This window comes from Labrus bergylta, chromosome 6 (genome assembly GCF_963930695.1).
Source record: "Labrus bergylta chromosome 6, fLabBer1.1, whole genome shotgun sequence".
NCBI classification, from domain to species: domain Eukaryota; kingdom Metazoa; phylum Chordata; class Actinopteri; order Labriformes; family Labridae; genus Labrus; species Labrus bergylta.
Window position 1 is genome coordinate 203,339 of NC_089200.1, and position 20,000 is coordinate 223,338.

The following is a 20,000-nucleotide window of genomic DNA, read 5'->3' on the forward strand; positions in this document are numbered from 1 at the left end:
GATGATGATGATGATGGTGGTGATGGTGATGATGGTGATGGTGGTGATGGTGATGGTGATGATGGTGGTGGTGATGGTGGTGATGATGATGGTGATGATGGTGGTGATGATGATGGTGATGATGGTGATGATGATGGTGGTGATGATGATGGTGATGATGGTGGTGATGATGATGATGGTGATGGTGTGATGATGATGATGATGATGATGGTGGTGGTGATGGTGATGATGGTGATGGTGGTGATGGTGATGATGGTGATGGTGGTGATGGTGGTGATGATGATGATGTTGATGGTGGTGATGATGATGATGTTGATGGTGATGGTGATGATGGTGATGTTGATGATGATGGTGATGATGGTGATAATGGTGATGATGGTGATGGTGATGATGATGGTGGTGGTGATGGTGGTGGTGATGATGATGGTGATGATGGTGGTGATGATGATGATGGTGATGGTGTGATGATGATGATGATGATGGTGGTGATGGTGATGATGGTGATGATGGTGATGATGATGATGATGATGATGGTGATTGTGATGGTGATGATGATGATGAAGGTGATGGTGATGGTGATGATGGTGATGATAATGATGGTGATGATGATGATGTGGTGATGGTGGTGGTGATGGTAGTGATGGTAATGATGATGGTGATGATGGTGATCATGATGGTGATAGTGGTGATGATAGTGATGGTGGTGATGATGATGATGGTGATGGTGATAGTGATGATATTGGTGGTGATGGTGATGATGGTGATGATGATAGTGATGGTGGTGATGATGATGGTGATGATGGTGGTGATGGTGGTAGTGATGGTAATGATGATGGTGATGATGGTGGTGGTGATGATGGTGATGATGATGTGATGATGGTGATGATGATGATGATGGTGATGATAATGATGGTGATGATGGTGATGATAATGATGTGATGATGGTGATGATGATGACGGTGGTGATGGTGGTGATGGTAATGATGATAGTGATGATGTTGGTGGTGATGATGGTGGTGATGGTAGTGATGGTAATGATGATGGTGATGATGGTGGTGATGATGATGGTGATGATGATGTGATGATGATGATGATGGTGATGATAATGATGGTGATGGTGATGATGATGATGGTGGTGATGGTGATGGTGATGATGATGATGGTGATGGTGGTGATGGTGATAATGGTGATGATGATCATGATGGTGATGGTGGTGATGATGGTGATAATGGTGATGATGATCATGATGGCGATGGTGGTGATGATGATGGTGATGATGATGGTGATGATGGTGATGGTGATGATGATGATGGTGATGATGATGATGATGATGGTGGTGGTGATGATGGTGATGGTGGTGATTATGATGATGGTGATGATGGTGGTGATGGTGATGATGATGATGATGGTGATGGTGGTGATGGTGATGGTGATGGTGGTGATGGTGGTGATGATGATGATGATGGTGATTGTGATGGTGATGATGATGGTGATGATGATGGTGGTGATGGTAATGATGATGGTGATAATGGTGATCATGATGGTGATAGTGGTGATGATAGTGATGATGATGGTGATAGTGATGATGTTGGTGGTGATGGTGATGATGATAGTGATGGTGGTGATGATGATGGTGATGGTGGTGATGGTGATAGTGATGATGTTGGTGGTGATGATGATGGTGATGGTGATAGTGATGATGTTGGTGGTGATGGTAATGATGATAGTGATGATGTTGGTGGTGATGATGTGATGATGGTGATGATGATGATGATGGTGATGATGATGATGTGGTTAATAGTACATTTAGAGACTGTACCACGAGCAGGCCTGATAACTGAAGGCTCTACCTCCCATAGTACATTTAGAGACTGTACCACGAGCAGGCCTGATAACTGAAGGCTCTACCTCCCATAGTACATTTAGAGACTGTACCACGAGCAGGCCTGATAACTGAAGGCTCTACCTCCCATAGTAAACTTAGAGACTGTACCACGAGCAGGCCTGATAACTGAAGGCTCTACCTCCCATAGAACATTTAGAGACTGTACCACGAGCAGGCCTGATAACTGAAGGCTCTACCTCCTATATCACATTTAGAGACTGTACCACGAGCAGGCCTGATAACTGAAGGCTCTACCTCCTATATCACATTTAGAGACTGTACCACGAGCAGGCCTGATAACTGAAGGCTCTACCTCCCATAGTACATTTAGAGACTGTACCACGAGCAGGCCTGATAACTGAAGGCTCTACCTCCTATATCACATTTAGAGACTGTACCACGAGCAGGCCTGATAACTGAAGGCTCTACCTCCTATATCACATTTAGAGACTGTACCACGAGCAGGCCTGATAACTGAAGGCTCTACCTCCCATCGTACATTTCGAGACTGTACCACAACAGTCTCATTTACAGATTAAATACATTTACACAAGTAAAAACAGGGAATTGATAAAATAATGTGTTCATAAATAGTTCATATTCTTCTTTCCTTCACTCAGTAAAAGTAGTTCAAGTTAACTGCACAAGTAAAAATGGTCCGGTATAGAAAGATTAATGTATATATTAATGAACCTGAACATGGATTCACAGTTAGTCTGAATATTAATATTTTGTTCATCTGTTGTGAAATGGAGAATCAATGAAGGACACACTTTTGTGCTGTCATAAGAAAAAAAGTGTCTTCTTCATCCCATCAATGCTAACAAGAGATTCATAACATTACCTATGTTAGTGCAGATCATATAACAGACTGGCAGATATTGGATTATTTAAAAGATGATTCTGCATTCAAGTGGATGTTTGTACGGGCCTTGTTGGTGAGTAGCCTGCAATCTGTCACATCTACCTCATTCAGCACTGTGTACATGTTTCATGGCCCGTCGCCTCCTTCTCCAAGTCGGTACGGCCCTGCGTTAGGGGAACATGGTAAGGTGGATTTTACGTCACAAAGTTTAGATTTTAATGTTTCATACGTTCTCTTCTTTGACAATAAACACACAACACTCAGTTGAAGGGAAACTTTTATTTCAAACCATCATAACAATTAGTGTTCAATACACACAATACTCACACTGAGAGTGTGTGTCACTGTGTGTGTGTGTGTGTGTGTGTGTGTGTGTGTGTGTGTGTGGTTGTGTGGTTGTGTGTGTCTGTGTGTGTGGTGTGTGTCTCTGTGTGTGTGGTGTGTGTGGTTGTGTGTGTGTGTGGTTGTGTGTGTGTGTGTGTGTTGGGGATGTGAATCATAAGAAAATTAAATCTGATTGAAACAAAAACAAACGTTTGAATGTTGTGAAATAAAATCTTTAAAAAAGAGAAATTTAAAATCTAAGTGTTGAATTTTCTACTTTCATTGAAACTCAAACTTCATTTAAACATTTGAACTTCAGGGTTTTCATCTGATTTTAAAGAAGCGTCGCTGCAGAGAACTTACGACCCCCCCCTCATAAAATCTGAACCGAGTTTGATCGTCCAATAAAAATGAAAATCCTCGCCATCTCAACGTTTCTAATCAAAACAAAGCTTCAGATGATTTCCTGTTTGGAATAAAGATCCATTCAAAGTGAAAGAAGTGAAACGTGGAAACTTGAAGTTCTGCTGGTCGCTGATCAAAGTCGTCGTCGTACCAAAGAGACGAGAAAACAAATTCAATAAATAAATAAGTTAAAGATGGAAATGTTGGACTTTAGGTCAAAATAAAAATGGACAGTCTGGTCTTCAGGTTTCAGATTCTAAATAAAAATGTTACACACTCAGTTTACGCGTCAGATTCAGCCAGACACTTTAAAACTACAAGTCCCAGAAATCACTGTAAGGACCATCCAATCAGAGAGCCGCTGTTACCAGGTGGATAACAGCAGGCTGAGGTCAAAGGTCATCTTTTAAAAACTTCTTTGATAAATCTAGACGCTTGATTCGTTAAAAAAATAACAATCCAGCAGCTGAGGCTCATGGGTAATGTAGGATTCAGATTAGTGCCGTTTCACCGTAGTATAAAAACTACGATTCTGAAAAAAAGAACTACAAAGTTGTATTGGAGATCTGTGCTCACGCAGGTTACATGGATCAATCTGCATTTAATAAAACAGTAGAAGAACATGTAGTCCTTGTAACAACTTCACGTCTCTTCGTGCCGATTAGAAAACTACAACTCTTCTCTGTAAACTACAAAACAAAATGTTTCTACCTGATCGTCCAGCTGAAGTCACATGTGATGACATCATCTTTACGGCACTTTTCAGAATGGAGATGATGTCATCGTCAAATTAAGCTCTTATTTTGAAGCTCTACACATGACATCATTATTGAACAGTGACATCATCACAGATGATCATATGGTCAGGAGCATAGGTTAACGACGATCGAATCAAAGATCAGAAACGCCACGAGCGGCTCAAACACTGGAAGTGAAACTAAAAGTGAGGACCAATCAGAGAAGCTGAACACGGAGCCATCACAGCTACAGTTAGCAGGTGATGCTAATATCATCTTCTAAATATTCTGTGACATTTCACAGCTCATGCTAACATGCTAACACCTGTTAGCAGGTGAGCTGGACCTCCTGATCCAGCAGACAGGAAGTGACACGTAGTGACAGGGGATAACCGTGCAGTGATGTCACAAAGGTACGCTGTGCAGGGAGTAACTGAGCATGCTCACTAAAAGGACTCTACCCAAGGTCCATCCATTGGTCTGGTTTGGTTGTCACCATGGCAACAAAGATAGTCTTCTCTCCATCTCCTGTTTTCTGGCACACCCATGCAGAGGTCACAGGTGAGGTTGGCGGGGCTCTGTGCTCAGAACTCGACCTTGCAGGCGGGGAAAGTCTCCTCCTGCATGGCCACGGTGCTGTTGCTGCCCAGAACGATGATTGACAGCTCCTTCTGCCTATCGTGAGTCTCCTGGTACCACTCGTGCATCGCCAGCGAATCAAAAGTCGGGATCAGCGTCACCTGTAAGGGGAGGGGGGGTGAAGGAACAGACCAATCAGAGAGCAAATCATAAGAGGGCAAACCAAAAGGCGTAGTGATGTCACAGACCTGGAGCTCCGGCCAGCTGTTCTTCCCCTCCAGCAGAGCGTCCAGGATGCTCCTCATCGCCGCCTCCTTCACCGGCTCGTCCCCGCTCACGATGTAGTGAGACGAGCGAAGTCGTCTGAAGAACTCCAGGTCCACAGAGGAGGAGGAGGGGCCAGAGGGCAGGTACGCCAGGTCCACATAGACCGCAGAACCTCCAAAACCTGCGGCCTTCGATCCTGCTGGAAGTCAGAGTTTATAGTTTTTAAAACATGGAAGTGTAATGAGCCCCATGGCGTCCTGCATTCAGTCTGCTCAGTGAAGAAGAGACCAAACCAGAACGCAGTTCATGACATTCAGATGAAGATCTAAACTAAAGGGGGCGGGGGGAGGACTGTGGGACCATTTACAGTCTCAGGTGTGAGCATGCCTACCTGACGATGAGGGTTTTGGGGTTCCAATTCTGGAGCCTCCGAGTGAGTTTCTGGATGAGGGCTTCGTGTCCAGGCTGGAGGTCATCCTCAGTGACCCCGTGCTCTTTGATTTAGCGCTCTGAGCCGTGGTACTTCCGGAGGTCGTCTTCTGCAACAAAGCCGTTGGTTTCTTGGTCTTTGAACTCTTCAGGTTCTTGGACGAACCATTGGCCTCGATGTCAGCCATGCAGGCCCCAGGCTGGGGGGGTAAGGGGGGTAGATCCTTTACAGGGGCTGGGGGCGGATCCCCCACCCTGTAAGAGATGTGTGGACTGGAGTCTTCATCAGAGTCCATATCTGCCGTGATAGAGGGACAGTCCTCTGTCCCTGGGGGGACGTCAGAGTCTGTGGTTGTTGTGAGGGAGTTGCTGACTGATGTGGGCGGAGTCTCTTGGCTGAAGGCTGAAGGGCAGTCCTGTGAGTGGTTGTTGTCAGAGAGGTCTGGAGAGGTCAGAGGATGGAGGTGCTGATGTTGGAACTCGCAGGGGGAAACCAAACAGAGATCCACGTCATGAGGAATGTCTGAAACCAGCTCTGACAGCGTGTGGACACCTGACCCACGCCTGTCAGGGTCAGTCAAGGTCATCCCTGTGTTCAAGTCCGAGTCACTGACATGTCCATTAGAGTAGAATCCTTTGGGTGAGCCCACCTGCTCTAAAGACACGGACAGGGACTCGTCCACCTCTGTGGACTGAGGAGACCCCATCTCAGCTGGCAGGGAGGTCGCCGTGGACGACGAGTTCTCTTTAAAAGGACTGAGCATCAGAGGACCCGACTGTTTGTCTTGAGTGGACGTGGAAGTTTCCAGACCTTCCCTCAGCGAACCGCCCTGGTTCCAGTCCAGACCTGATCCTCTGTCCTCGCCTAAACCCTGGCGGTCCTCCTCAGAGGATCCTGCTGCACCCTGTGAGGAGGACTCTGCAGGAGAGACCCCCTCCAGAGTCTTCTCCTCTGAGCTCATGTAGACATCCTCTTTCCCGTTTTCCAGGGAGCATGCAGTCAGGGAGAGGTCAAAGTTCACCCCGTGATGATCTCTGACCTGGTCCATCTGAGTGCTGCGGAACTTCTCTGGGCTCTCTACATTCGGGGAGGGGTTCCCGTTGGCTGCAGGGACCTTTGAGTTTAGACCGCTGTTCCCGTTGTGATCCTCCAATCGAAGTCTTTGAAGTTCCTCTGTCGTGTCCTCAGACGTCTTACAGTCTTCTTTCTGGATTTCCTGCTCCTTCGATCCTGGCCTACCTTTGGTCCCTTTGCTCCCCGGGTCTTTCTTTGGAAGAGAACCATCTTTCTTTAGAGTTCCGCTCGGACCTGAAGCTTTCCTTAGTTCTGTACTTCCTGTTGACGCTCCGCTTGTTGTTTTCTTCATCTCTTTGACGGACGGTTTTCCGTCCTTCTTTTGGTCTTTTTTTGGTTCAGGTTTGACGTCTTTCTTTGGTTTCATACTTACAGTTTCCTTCTTCACCGCTTCTTTCTTTACGACAGGAAGCTGCGCCTTCTCATCCTTCTTCTTCACTTCCTTTTTCTCTTCTTTCTTTGGAACCATCTTTTCAGCAGCTTTCTGGGGCTTTGATTTGGCATCTGTGTCTTTGAGTTTGGGCTCCCCATCCTTCTTCTCTTTAGTCTCACCTGCTGCCTTTGGCTTCACTTTCACCTCCTGTTTTTTCACGTCTACTCGTCCGGTCTTGTCTTTCTGGAAGGCACTGCTGACTCGGACCTCCTTGGACTGAGACTTAAGGCTTTCCCGGCTCTCTGCTCGTTTCGGTTGTTTCTCACTTCTGGATGTTTCGAGATCCTTTAAACACACAACCGGATGTCTGAGGAAATTCAGATGTTTCAGTTTTTCAAGTCCCTCCAGAATTTTGATTTGGGGAGTGCATCCTGGGAAAAGGACACGTATGATCTTCTCCTGAGGGTTGGATGGATGCCAGACAAGCAGGGCACAAATGGAAACGAGGCATGGCAGAGGGAGGTCGGAGCCCTTTGATCCGCTGTTTGGCCAAGTCTGCATCAAAGCTTCAAGGTGTTTGCTGCCACTGACTGGATTCAGGGTGTACAGCTCCAGACGGCCCACTCCCATCTTCTGGAACAGGATTACTGGTTCTATAGTGGGTCCATTGGCCCGGCTCAGAGGTTCAGCTTTGACCTCCAGTCTTTTTAAGTGCTGCAAGGTGAGCGCCACCAAGTCCGAGCTCCGCAGCTCGCCCAGATCCCCCTTAACGGACTTCATCCTGTCGGGAGCATTGAGGAAGACGACCCCGATCTCAGGCGAGATCAGGTTCTTAGTCCAGTCCTCTTCAGTCTGAGCTCCAGCAGACTCCTCCTCCTGCTGCTCTGCCAACTTCCTGCTCAACAGACTGTTCACGCCGGGCAGATTGTCCACGCCGATGTGAGTCAGGAGCACCGAGTCGATCCTGTCCAGGTGTCGAACCAGTTTCCAGAAGCAGGATTGCGGATCAGAGCCGCCGTTCACCAGCACGTTAAAACCGTTCACAGCAAAGAAAGCAGAGTCGCCCCGCCCCCCGGGGAAGATGTAGCAACATGGTCGAGACAGTTTCAGGAAGCCCACGGTGCTCGGGGGCTCCAGGAGCTCGAAGGGCGACTCGGGCTCCAGAGACTCGGAGAGGTATTCTGTGAACTCATGCAGACCCTCCATCTCTGGGAGGACGGGGGGCGGGTTGATCCGGATGTTTATCAGGGTTTGTGTCTCTAACACAGAGTCCTTCCAGAGCCCGACGTCTGGACAGCTGAGGGTGAGGCTGGCCTTCAGCGCTACAGAGCTCAACAGCTCCCCCACCTGCAACAGAGAGGAACTGCATGAGAGAAGAGTTCAGCAGGTAGGTCAGGCTGAGAACGCTGAGCTACATTGAGGCTGTATGAAATAAATGCCGTCTGTGGACACAGGCCGTGATACATGACGTACAGAAGTGACGGGGTCGGCATGATACCAGAACGTTAACATTTGAAATTATCATATACTGACACCTGTTTGTTACCACGGCAACAAAAATAGAAGTCCTAGATACCCAGGTGAACTCCTGCACACCTGTCGAGTTTTTAAAGCTTCAGTATTATCCCATCGATCATGAACATAATAGAGATATCATCAAGAAGTATCTGGAGAGACCCCCCTACAGAACCCCGATCCAGACATGAGCTAATCAGACCTGTTAGGCTGTAAACATGTTAATGTCCGGCTCTTCCTGAGCTAAAGATGGCGCAGACTGAGACGACAACAGCGATCAGAGACGAGCTGGAAGCTGCAGAGTCATCCTCAGTGGGTCACATGGTCATCTCGGAAATCCCTGAAAGACTCCAGATCCATGACAATCACATCTCTGCAGCCTCATGGAGTTTCTCTCTACGTAACAGCTGATGTCATGGTAACAGCTGATGTCATGTAACAGCTGATGTCATGTAACAGCTGACGTCATGTAACAGCTGATGTCATGGTAACAGCTGATGTCATAGTAACAGCTGATGTCATGTAACAGCTGATGTCATAGTAACAGCTGATGTAATGTAACAGCTGACATCATGGTAACAGCTGATGTCATAGTAACAGCTGATGACATGTAACAGCTGATGTCATGTAACAGCTGATGTCATAGTAACAGCTGATGTCATAGTAACAGCTGATGACATGTAACAGCTGATGTCATGTAACAGCTGATGTCATGTAACAGCTGATGTCATAGTAACAGCTGATGACATGTAACAGCTGATATCATGTAACAGCTGATGTCATAGTAACAGCTGATGACATGTAACAGCTGATATCATGTAACAGCTGATGTCATAGTAACAGCTGATGTCATAGTAACAGCTGATATCATGTAACAGCTGATATCATGTAACAGCTGATGTCATGTAACAGCTGATGTCATAGTAACAGCTGATGACATGTAACAGCTGATATCATGTAACAGCTGATGTCATGTAACAGCTGATGTCATGTAACAGCTGATGTCATGGTAACAGCTGATGTCATAGTAACAGCTGATGTAATGTAACAGCTGATGTCATGGTAACAGCTGATGTCATGGTAACAGCTGATGTCATGGTAACAGCTGATGTCATAGTAACAGCTGATGTCATGTAACAGCTGATGTCATGGTAACAGCTGATGTCATAGTAACAGCTGATGTCATGTAACAGCTGATGTCATGGTAACAGCTGATGTCATGGTAACAGCTGATGTCATAGTAACAGCTGATGTCATGGTAACAGCTGATGTCATAGTAACAGCTGATGTCATGTAACAGCTGATGTCATGTAACAACTGATGTCATGGTAACAGCTGATGTCATAGTAACAGCTGATGTAATGTAACAGCTGACGTCATGGTAACAGCTGATGTCATGTAACAGCTGACCTCTTCATCAGACAGGATGTGGATCAGGTCTCTGACAGAGAAACATCCTCTCTGTAACACCACGTCTCCGCTCTCCTCCACACACTGACCCACGACCACCAGCAGCTTGTGACGCGACGAATCACAGAGCAGCCGCCGCACCTAAACACACACACACACACACACACACACACACACACACACACACACACACACACACACACACACACACACACACACACACACACACACACACACACACACACACACACACACACACACACACACACACACACACACACACACACACACACACACACACACACACACACAGTTGAAGTGGATCAGGGTGAGACAGATTGAAACATGATATAATCAGCTGAAGAAAGTGAATCAGTTCCACAAATTAAACTGTTAAACTCAAAAACATACTGTCTCAATCTATCCCCTCCCTCTCTCTCCCCCCCCCCTCTCCCCCTTCCCCCTCTCTCACTCACCTCAGCGCAGATGAAGTCATGAGCTGGATTCACAACAACCTGAGTGTCCAACAGGTCGCTGCGGTGCTGTAGAGTCCTCTGACCTGTAGGGGGCGCCACAGTCTGACATTAATGAATTCATTCCGCTTCCTATTTGGGATCCCTAACCACTTCCTGTTTCTGTGTTTAACTTCCTGTCCTAACCTTGGGTGCGTTCGAATTGTCCCTCCTATCTCCTTTCACTATCCACTTCACCTTAACCCCGCAAAAACATCATGAGGCTAAGGAAAGATGTTAGGAGAATGTGTCTCTACATCCAACATCTGACAGAAACACGATGTGTCTCTACATCCAACATCTGACAGGAACACGATGTGTCTCTACATCCAACATCTGACAGAAACACGATGTGTCTCTACATCCAACATCTGACAGAAACACGATGTGTCTCTACATCCAACATCTGACAGAAACACGATGTGTCTCTACATCCAACATCTGACAGAAACACGATGTGTCTCTACATCCAACATCTGACAGAGACACGATGTGTGTCTCTACATCCAACATCTGACAGAAACACGATGTGTCTCTACATCCAACATCTGACAGGAACACGATGTGTGTCTCTACATCCAACATCTGACAGAGACACGATGTGTGTCTCTACATCCAACATCTGACAGGAACACGATGTGTCTCTACATCCAACATCTGACAGAGACACGATGTGTGTCTCTACATCCAACATCTGACAGAAACACGATGTGTCTCTACATCCAACATCTGACAGAAACACGATGTGTCTCTACATCCAACATCTGACAGGAACACCATGTGTCTCTACATCCAACATCTGACAGGAACACCATGTGTCTCTACATCCAACATCTGACAGAGACACGATGTGTGTCTCTACATCCAACATCTGACAGGAACACCATGTGTCTCTACATCCAACATCTGACAGGAACACGATGTGTGTCTCTACATCCAACATCTGACAGGAACACGATGTGTCTCTACATCCAACATCTGACAGAGACACGATGTGTGTCTCTACATCCAACATCTGACAGGAACACGATGTGTCTCTACATCCAACATCTGACAGGGACACGATGTGTCTCTACATCCAACATCTGACAGTAACACGATGTGTCTCTACATCCAACATCTGACAGGGACACGATGTGTGTCTCTACATCCAACATCTGACAGGAACACGATGTGTCTCTACATCCAACATCTGACAGGAACACGATGTGTCTCTACATCCAACATCTGACAGAGACACGATGTGTGTCTCTACATCCAACATCTGACAGAGACACGATGTGTGTCTCTACATCCAACATCTGACAGGGACACGATGTGTGTCTCTACATCCAACATCTGACAGAGACACGATGTGTGTCTCTACATCCAACATCTGACAGGAACACGATGTGTCTCTACATCCAACATCTGACAGGGACACGATGTGTCTCTACATCCAACATCTGACAGAGACACGATGTGTGTCTCTACATCCAACATCTGACAGGGACACGATGTGTGTCTCTACATCCAACATCTGACAGGGACACGATGTGTGTCTCTACATCCAACATCTGACAGGAACACGATGTGTGTCTCTACATCCAACATCTGACAGGAACACCATGTGTCTCTACATCCAACATCTGACAGGAACACGATGTGTCTCTACATCCAACATCTGACAGAAACACGATGTGTCTCTACATCCAACATCTGACAGGGACACGATGTGTCTCTACATCCAACATCTGACAGTAACACGATGTGTCTCTACATCCAACATCTGACAGGGACACGATGTGTGTCTCTACATCCAACATCTGACAGGAACACGATGTGTCTCTACATCCAACATCTGACAGGAACACGATGTGTCTCTACATCCAACATCTGACAGAGACACGATGTGTGTCTCTACATCCAACATCTGACAGAGACACGATGTGTGTCTCTACATCCAACATCTGACAGGGACACGATGTGTGTCTCTACATCCAACATCTGACAGAGACACGATGTGTGTCTCTACATCCAACATCTGACAGGAACACGATGTGTGTCTCTACATCCAACATCTGACAGGAACACGATGTGTGTCTCTACATCCAACATCTGACAGAAACACGATGTGTGTCTCTACATCCAACATCTGACAGAAACACGATGTGTCTCTACATCCAACATCTGACAGAGACACGATGTGTGTCTCTACATCCAACATCTGACAGGAACACGATGTGTCTCTACATCCAACATCTGACAGGGACACGATGTGTCTCTACATCCAACATCTGACAGGAACACGATGTGTCTCTACATCCAACATCTGACAGAAACACGATGTGTGTCTCTACATCCAACATCTGACAGAAACATGATGTGTCTCTACATCCAACATCTGACAGAGACACGATGTGTGTCTCTACATCCAACATCTGACAGGAACACGATGTGTCTCTACATCCAACATCTGACAGAAACACGATGTGTCTCTACATCCAACATCTGACAGAGACACGATGTGTGTCTCTACATCCAACATCTGACAGAAACACGATGTCTCTCTACATCCAACATCTGACAGAAACACGATGTGTGTCTCTACATCCAACATCTGACAGAAACATGATGTGTCTCTACATCCAACATCTGACAGAGACACGATGTGTGTCTCTACATCCAACATCTGACAGGAACACGATGTGTCTCTACATCCAACATCTGACAGGAACACGATGTGTCTCTACATCCAACATCTGACAGGAACACGATGTGTCTCTACATCCAACATCTGACAGGGACACGATGTGTCTCTACATCCAACATCTGACAGGGACACGATGTGTGTCTCTACATCCAACATCTGACAGGGACACGATGTGTGTCTCTACATCCAACATCTGACAGGGACACGATGTGTGTCTCTACATCCAACATCTGACAGGAACACGATGTGTCTCTACATCCAACATCTGACAGGAACACGATGTGTCTCTACATCCAACATCTGACAGAAACACGATGTGTGTCTCTACATCCAACATCTGACAGAAACATGATGTGTCTCTACATCCAACATCTGACAGAAACACGATGTGTCTCTACATCCAACATCTGACAGGAACACGATGTGTGTCTACATCCAACATCTGACAGAGACACGATGTGTGTCTCTACATCCAACATCTGACAGGAACACGATGTGTCTCTACATCCAACATCTGACAGAAACACGATGTGTCTCTACATCCAACATCTGACAGAGACACGATGTGTGTCTCTACATCCAACATCTGACAGAAACACGATGTCTCTCTACATCCAACATCTGACAGAAACACGATGTGTGTCTCTACATCCAACATCTGACAGAAACATGATGTGTCTCTACATCCAACATCTGACAGAGACACGATGTGTGTCTCTACATCCAACATCTGACAGAAACACGATGTGTGTCTCTACATCCAACATCTGACAGAGACACGATGTGTCTCTACATCCAACATCTGACAGTAACACGATGTGTCTCTACATCCAACATCTGACAGAGACACGATGTGTGTCTCTACATCCAACATCTGACAGAGACACGATGTGTGTCTCTACATCCAACATCTGACAGGAACACGATGTCTCTCTACATCCAACATCTGACAGGAACACGATGTCTCTCTACATCCAACATCTGACAGAGACACGATGTGTGTCTCTACATCCAACATCTGACAGAGACACGATGTGTGTCTCTACATCCAACATCTGACAGGAACATGATGTCTCTCTACATCCAACATCTGACAGGAACACGATGTCTCTCTACATCCAACATCTGACAGGAACACGATGTGTGTCTCTACATCCAACATCTGACAGGGACACGATGTGTGTCTCTACATCCAACATCTGACAGGAACACGATGTGTGTCTCTACATCCAACATCTGACAGAGACACGATGTGTGTCTACATCCAACATCTGACAGAGACACGATGTGTGTCTCTACATCCAACATCTGACAGAGACACAATGTGTGTCTACATCCAACATCTGACAGGAACACGATGTGTGTCTACATCCAACATCTGACAGGAACACGATGTGTCTCTACATCCAACATCTGACAGAAACACGATGTCTCTCTACATCCAACATCTGACAGAGACACGATGTCTCTCTACATCCAACATCTGACAGGAACACGATGTGTGTCTACATCCAACATCTGACAGGAACACGATGTGTGTCTACATCCAACATCTGACAGAAACACGATGTGTGTCTACATCCAACATCTGACAGAGACACGATGTGTGTCTACATCCAACATCTGACAGGAACATGATGTGTCTCTACATCCAACATCTGACAGAAACACGATGTGTCTCTACATCCAACATCTGACAGAGACACGATGTGTGTCTACATCCAACATCTGACAGGAACATGATGTGTGTCTACATCCAACATCTGACAGGAACACGATGTGTGTCTCTACATCCAACATCTGACAGAGACACGATGTGTCTCTACATCCAACATCTGACAGGAACACGATGTGTGTCTCTACATCCAACATCTGACAGGAACACGATGTGTCTCTACATCCAACATCTGACAGGAACACGATGTGTCTCTACATCCAACATCTCAGTGACACAGAAACAAAACGCTCCCGGCAGCTCGATGAAAACGATGTCTGTCTCTACATCCGAGTCTGCAGGCTGCTGATCAGCTGATAGTGTTCATGTGTTTGAATCAGACAAACAGCAGTCTGTCTCTCACACACACACACACACACACAGACACACACGGTGTTCTTGTGATGTTCAGGAGTCAAGCGGGGGGGGGCGTGTCTGTACTTACCTGGGACATCCTCTGACAGGAAGGCCGAGTGTCTGGACACAAAGAGCTTCAGCTGCTGATCCAGAACAGAAACCTGCAGATCCACAGGCCAGCACCGCACACCTGAAGGAACACACACACACACACACACACACACTTTACATCATAAACAGTCCCAAGGTTTTTCACAATAAAAGTCTCTAAGGAGCATTTATCCTGCTTATTAGAAACATGCAGAGGCTTTTTAGGTCGGGTACAATCACTTCTATCTGAACCACTTCTCTTGACCGCTTCCATCGCTGCAACACCTGTTGACCTGATAACTGCTCTCATATCTGACAAACTGAGGGGCGTCCAAAACGGCCGTGTGGGAGAGGGGGGGGGGGTCGCCTTAAAAGCGTCTACCTTCTCTGGTCCAAACAAATCCAGAGCATTCAGGACCAGAATCTAAAGTTAGAAGGAGGACATACTGGCTGCTGCATGTTTCCTTAATGATCATAAAGTAACTTTATCACTTCACTGATTGGTTCTTTAATGTGAATCATATCTGGGGTCAGTTGTTGGTGTTTTCATGAGTCTTTGGAGCAGACTTCGTTACGTGATGACCAAAGTGTGGAAATCTGATTATCTCGGACTAAGCAGCGATATTAATCTTCTTAGAGTGAAGTTTTCTGCGTGTTTCCTCTCAAAGCTTTACGGATAAAAAGCCTGAAGTGTGTCCGGTGTGTGTGACCGGATGTCCGGACTGTCTGCTGTGATATCACCGCTAAATTTAACCAAAAGCAGCGAAACAGCTGCTGGTCTACTTCACATGGCGGAGGGATCCGACACAAACCGCTTTGTGTGTTTTATAGTTTAATAAAGATAAAGTCCTCTTCCTGTAATAAAGCTGAACACAGACTGTGTGTGTATGAAAGAGGAAACTAAAGAGGAAGGAAGCCACGTTAGCTGGGCTTAGCATGCTAAATGTTTTTTTAAGTTTGCTTAAAGTTGACTTTTTATACTTTACAGAACAGTGACGTCAGGAGTTTAATTCATCCTGTTAAAGTGTTGAAATGTTTATCCCCGCTGTGAGACAACGAACAAAACGTTTTAATTAAACAAGAACTTCAAAACACACCACAGCTAAACTGCCCTCCCTGTGCACCGCGGCTCGGCTCGGCTCGGCTCGGCTCGGCTCCGCTCGGCTCGGTTCGTGCGTCTCCGCTAGCGGTTAACTTTCCTGAAACCCACCTGAGTCTACCTGCCGCAGCAGCCGCTCCAGCAGGCCGGCGGGTCGCAGCGCTCCGACCACCACCAGCACCGAGTGATCGACCGGGGGCCGCGGGGAGCCGACAGGGGAAGAACCGGGTCCGCCGTCCCGCTCCGCTGCTGCTGCTGCCGCCGCCATCATGGTTTGGACAGTCCGATGACGTCACCCGGACTCAAACTCAGGGCCCGCCCTATTCATTTCAGAGGCGGGAAAATGTTTTGACTGGTGCACGAGGCAGCCAATCAAAGAGGAGAACTGAGAGGAAGAACAAAGGCAGGGGGCCAATCAGAGGAGAAGAGGCGTTCATGTACTGCTAAGGAAAACATTACATTTAAACAATTGGACATAGAGGAAAAATAATTTTATTAAACAAGGTTTACGTGATCTCATCATAAATCACCACAAAGACATTTATTGTCTGATTATTTAAACTGGGTCTGGATCACAGAGCTCGGCAGGTGGCGGTAATGCAACATACTTAGATAGCAACCGCCATTAAACCCCACAGAAGAAGAAGAAGAAGAAGAAGCAGAAGCAGAAGAAGAAGAAGAAGAAGAAGAAGAAGTGGGTTCGTTTCAATATTTCCTACTGTTTCAGTGAGTACATGAACTCAGCACCCTCTGTGTTTTCAACATGGCGGCCCCCATGCCCGGCAGATGTGGCTTCTTCGTGGAGAAAAAAAAACGTTTCTGCAAAATGATCGTCGCGAGAGGGAAGGTGTTCTGTGGAGAGCACGCGACCATGGTGAGTTCACGGACCCCGCGATGCGTTCACGGACACGGACAGCAGGCAGATAAGAGAACATGAAGCGTTAGCAGCTTTAAAGTAGATGGGGGGATGAAGTGTATAATAATATAATATAATATAATATAATATAATATAATATAATATAATATAATATAATATAATATAATATAGTAATGTAATGTAATGTAATGTAATGTAGTACTTTTCAGTAGGAGTTTCAGTAGACTGAACTCTATAATAATGTAATGTAATGTAATGTAATGTAATGTAATGTAATGTAGTACTTTTCAGTAGGAGCTTCAGTAGACTGAACTCTCGTGGTTATTTTTTGGGTCCACCTCAGTATACTGAACATTTCAGTATGGATACTAACTTCCTGGTTTTATGCAGTATGGATCGGATGAATCCTTTCAGGAAATGAATTGTATTTTACCCACAATGCTGTGCGAAATGAAACGTAAATCGTCACTTCAGGTCCGCCTCCAAATCAAAACAAACGAGCGTGGATTAATAGAATACATTTTTAATCTAGAGTTAAAGTCCCGACTGAAATCACTACTTTAAATTAACAAAGAAAATAAAACAAATATCTGCATTATTATAAAACCTTTCCCCCTCTATTTAAATAATGAGTTCACTATTTAAATAATGATTTCACTATTTAAATGTGTCTTTATTGGTTTATTTTATATTCTGTATATTACTGTCTTTCATTTGTTCTTTATGAACTGTATGTTATTTAATTATTTAATCTTTTACTTGATTTACATTGTGATATTGTTTTTTGTTTACCTGACTGTATATGAGCATTACTCTTCTTCAATAAAGACAAAAAATAAACAAAAAAAACAAAAAAGCGGGTGAATGCAGCCGGTTCAGGAAACGTAAATGACGTCACTTCCTTACTGAATGAATCAGAAGAAGTAGGAACAAATATCTGCCTACTGTGTGTGCATACTGAAGAGTAGGTACTAAACAGTATACAGCACGGATAGTAGGTACTAAACAGTAAACAGCAGATAGTAGGTACTAAACAGTAAACAGTAGATAGTAGGTACTAAACAGTAAACAGCAGATAGTAGGTACTAAACAGCATACAGCAGATAGTAAGTACTAAACAGTAAACAGCAGATAGTAGGTACTAAACAGTATACAGCAGATAGTAGGTACTAAACAGTAAACAGTAGATAGTAGGTACTAAACAGCATACAGCAGATAGTAGGTACTAAACAGTATACAGCAGATAGTAGGTACTAAACAGTAAACAGTAGATAGTAGGTACTAAACAGTATACAGCAGATAGTAGGTACTAAACAGTAAACAGCAGATAGTAGGTACTAAACAGCATACAGCAGATAGTAGGTACTAAACAGCATACAGTAGATAGTAGGTACTAAACAGTAAACAGCAGATAGTAGGTACTAAACAGCAAACAGCAGATAGTAGGTACTAAACAGTAAACAGCAGATAGTAGGTACTAAACAGTAAACAGCAGATAGTAGGTACTAAACAGTAAACAGCAGATAGTAGGTACTAAACAGCAAACAGCAGATAGTAGGTACTAAACAGTAAACAGCAGATAGTAGGTACTAAACAGTAAACAGCAGATAGTAGGTACTAAACAGTAAACAGCAGATAGTAGGTACTAAACAGCAAACAGCAGATAGTAGGTACTAAACAGTAAACAGCAGATAGTAGGTACTAAACAGTAAACAGCAGATAGTAGGTACTAAACAGTAAACAGCAGATAGTAGGTACTAAACAGTAAACAGCAGATAGTAGGTACTAAACAGTATACAGCAGATAGTAGGTACTAAACAGTAAACAGCAGATAGTAGGTACTAAACAGTAAACAGCAGATAGTAGGTACTAAACAGTATACAGCAGATAGTAGGTACTAAACAGTAAACAGCAGATAGTAGGTACTAAACAGTATACAGCAGATAGTAGGTACTAAACAGTATACAGCAGATAGTAGGTACTAAACAGTAAACAGCAGATAGTAGGTACTAAACAGTAAACAGCAGATAGTAGGTACTAAACAGTAAACAGCAGATAGTAGGTACTAAACAGTAAACAGCAGATAGTAGGTACTAAACAGCAAACAGCAGATAGTAGGTACTAAACAGTAAACAGCAGATAGTAGGTACTAAACAGTAAACAGCAGATAGTAGGTACTAAACAGCAAACAGCAGATAGTAGGTACTAAACAGTAAACAGCAGATAGTAGGTACTAAACAGCAAACAGCAGATAGTAGGTACTAAACAGTATACAGCAGATAGTAGGTACTAAACAGTAAACAGCAGATAGTAGGTACTAAACAGTAAACAGCAGATAGTAGGTACTAAACAGTATACAGCAGATAGTAGGTACTAAACAGTATACAGCAGATAGTAGGTACTAAACAGTATACAGCAGATAGTAGGTACTAAATAGTATACAGTAGATAGTAGGTACTAAACAGTATACAGCAGATAGTAGGTACTAAACAGTAAACAGTAGATAGTAGGTACTAAACAGTAAACAGTAGATAGTAGGTACTAAACAGTATACAGCAGATAGTAGGTACTAAACAGTAAACAGCAGATAGTAGGTACTAAACAGTAAACAGCAGATAGTAGGTACTAAACAGTATACAGCAGATAGTAGGTACTAAACAGTATACAGCAGATAGTAGGTACTAAACAGTATACAGCAGATAGTAGGTACTGTCTACTGACAGATTGAGTAGGTACTAGGCAATTTGGATACAGCCCAGCTGAACCGTCATGACCTGCCTGTTAACCTTCTTATT

At 44.8% G+C, this 20,000-nt stretch overlaps 2 protein-coding genes across 5 annotated transcripts in view; one reads left to right on the forward strand and one right to left on the reverse strand.

Moving 5' to 3' along the window:
• Nucleotides 1–3,014: 3,014 nt before the first annotated feature.
• On the reverse strand, nt 3,015–16,702 carry map1sa (microtubule-associated protein 1Sa). 3 transcript variants are annotated; one of them, XM_065956367.1, is made up of 7 exons: nt 16,440–16,702; nt 15,228–15,329; nt 10,341–10,423; nt 9,865–10,005; nt 5,454–8,286; nt 5,044–5,258; nt 3,015–4,956 (listed from the first exon to the last, which is right to left on the reverse strand). In XM_065956367.1, the coding sequence occupies exons 1-7, from the start codon at nt 16,597–16,599 to the stop codon at nt 4,801–4,803; spliced, it is 3,690 nt and encodes a 1,229-aa protein (XP_065812439.1). In that variant the 5' UTR covers nt 16,600–16,702; the 3' UTR covers nt 3,015–4,800. The 3 variants fall into 3 exon arrangements, with proteins under 3 accessions (XP_065812439.1, XP_020514462.3, XP_065812440.1); XM_020658806.3 differs by having other exon boundaries at nt 5,044–5,261; nt 16,440–16,691; XM_065956368.1 differs by lacking the exon at nt 10,341–10,423 and having other exon boundaries at nt 5,044–5,261; nt 16,440–16,486.
• Nucleotides 16,703–16,841: 139 nt separating this feature from the next.
• The window catches only part of trmt13 (tRNA methyltransferase 13 homolog), a 13,277-nt gene continuing 10,118 nt past the window's right edge, over nt 16,842–20,000 (forward strand). For both annotated transcript variants that reach the window (XM_020658804.3, XM_065956369.1), the window contains exon 1: nt 16,842–17,202. In XM_020658804.3, the coding sequence (XP_020514460.1) occupies nt 17,092–17,202 (111 nt within the window). In that variant the 5' untranslated portion in view covers nt 16,842–17,091. The remainder of the gene's footprint in view (nt 17,203–20,000) is intronic.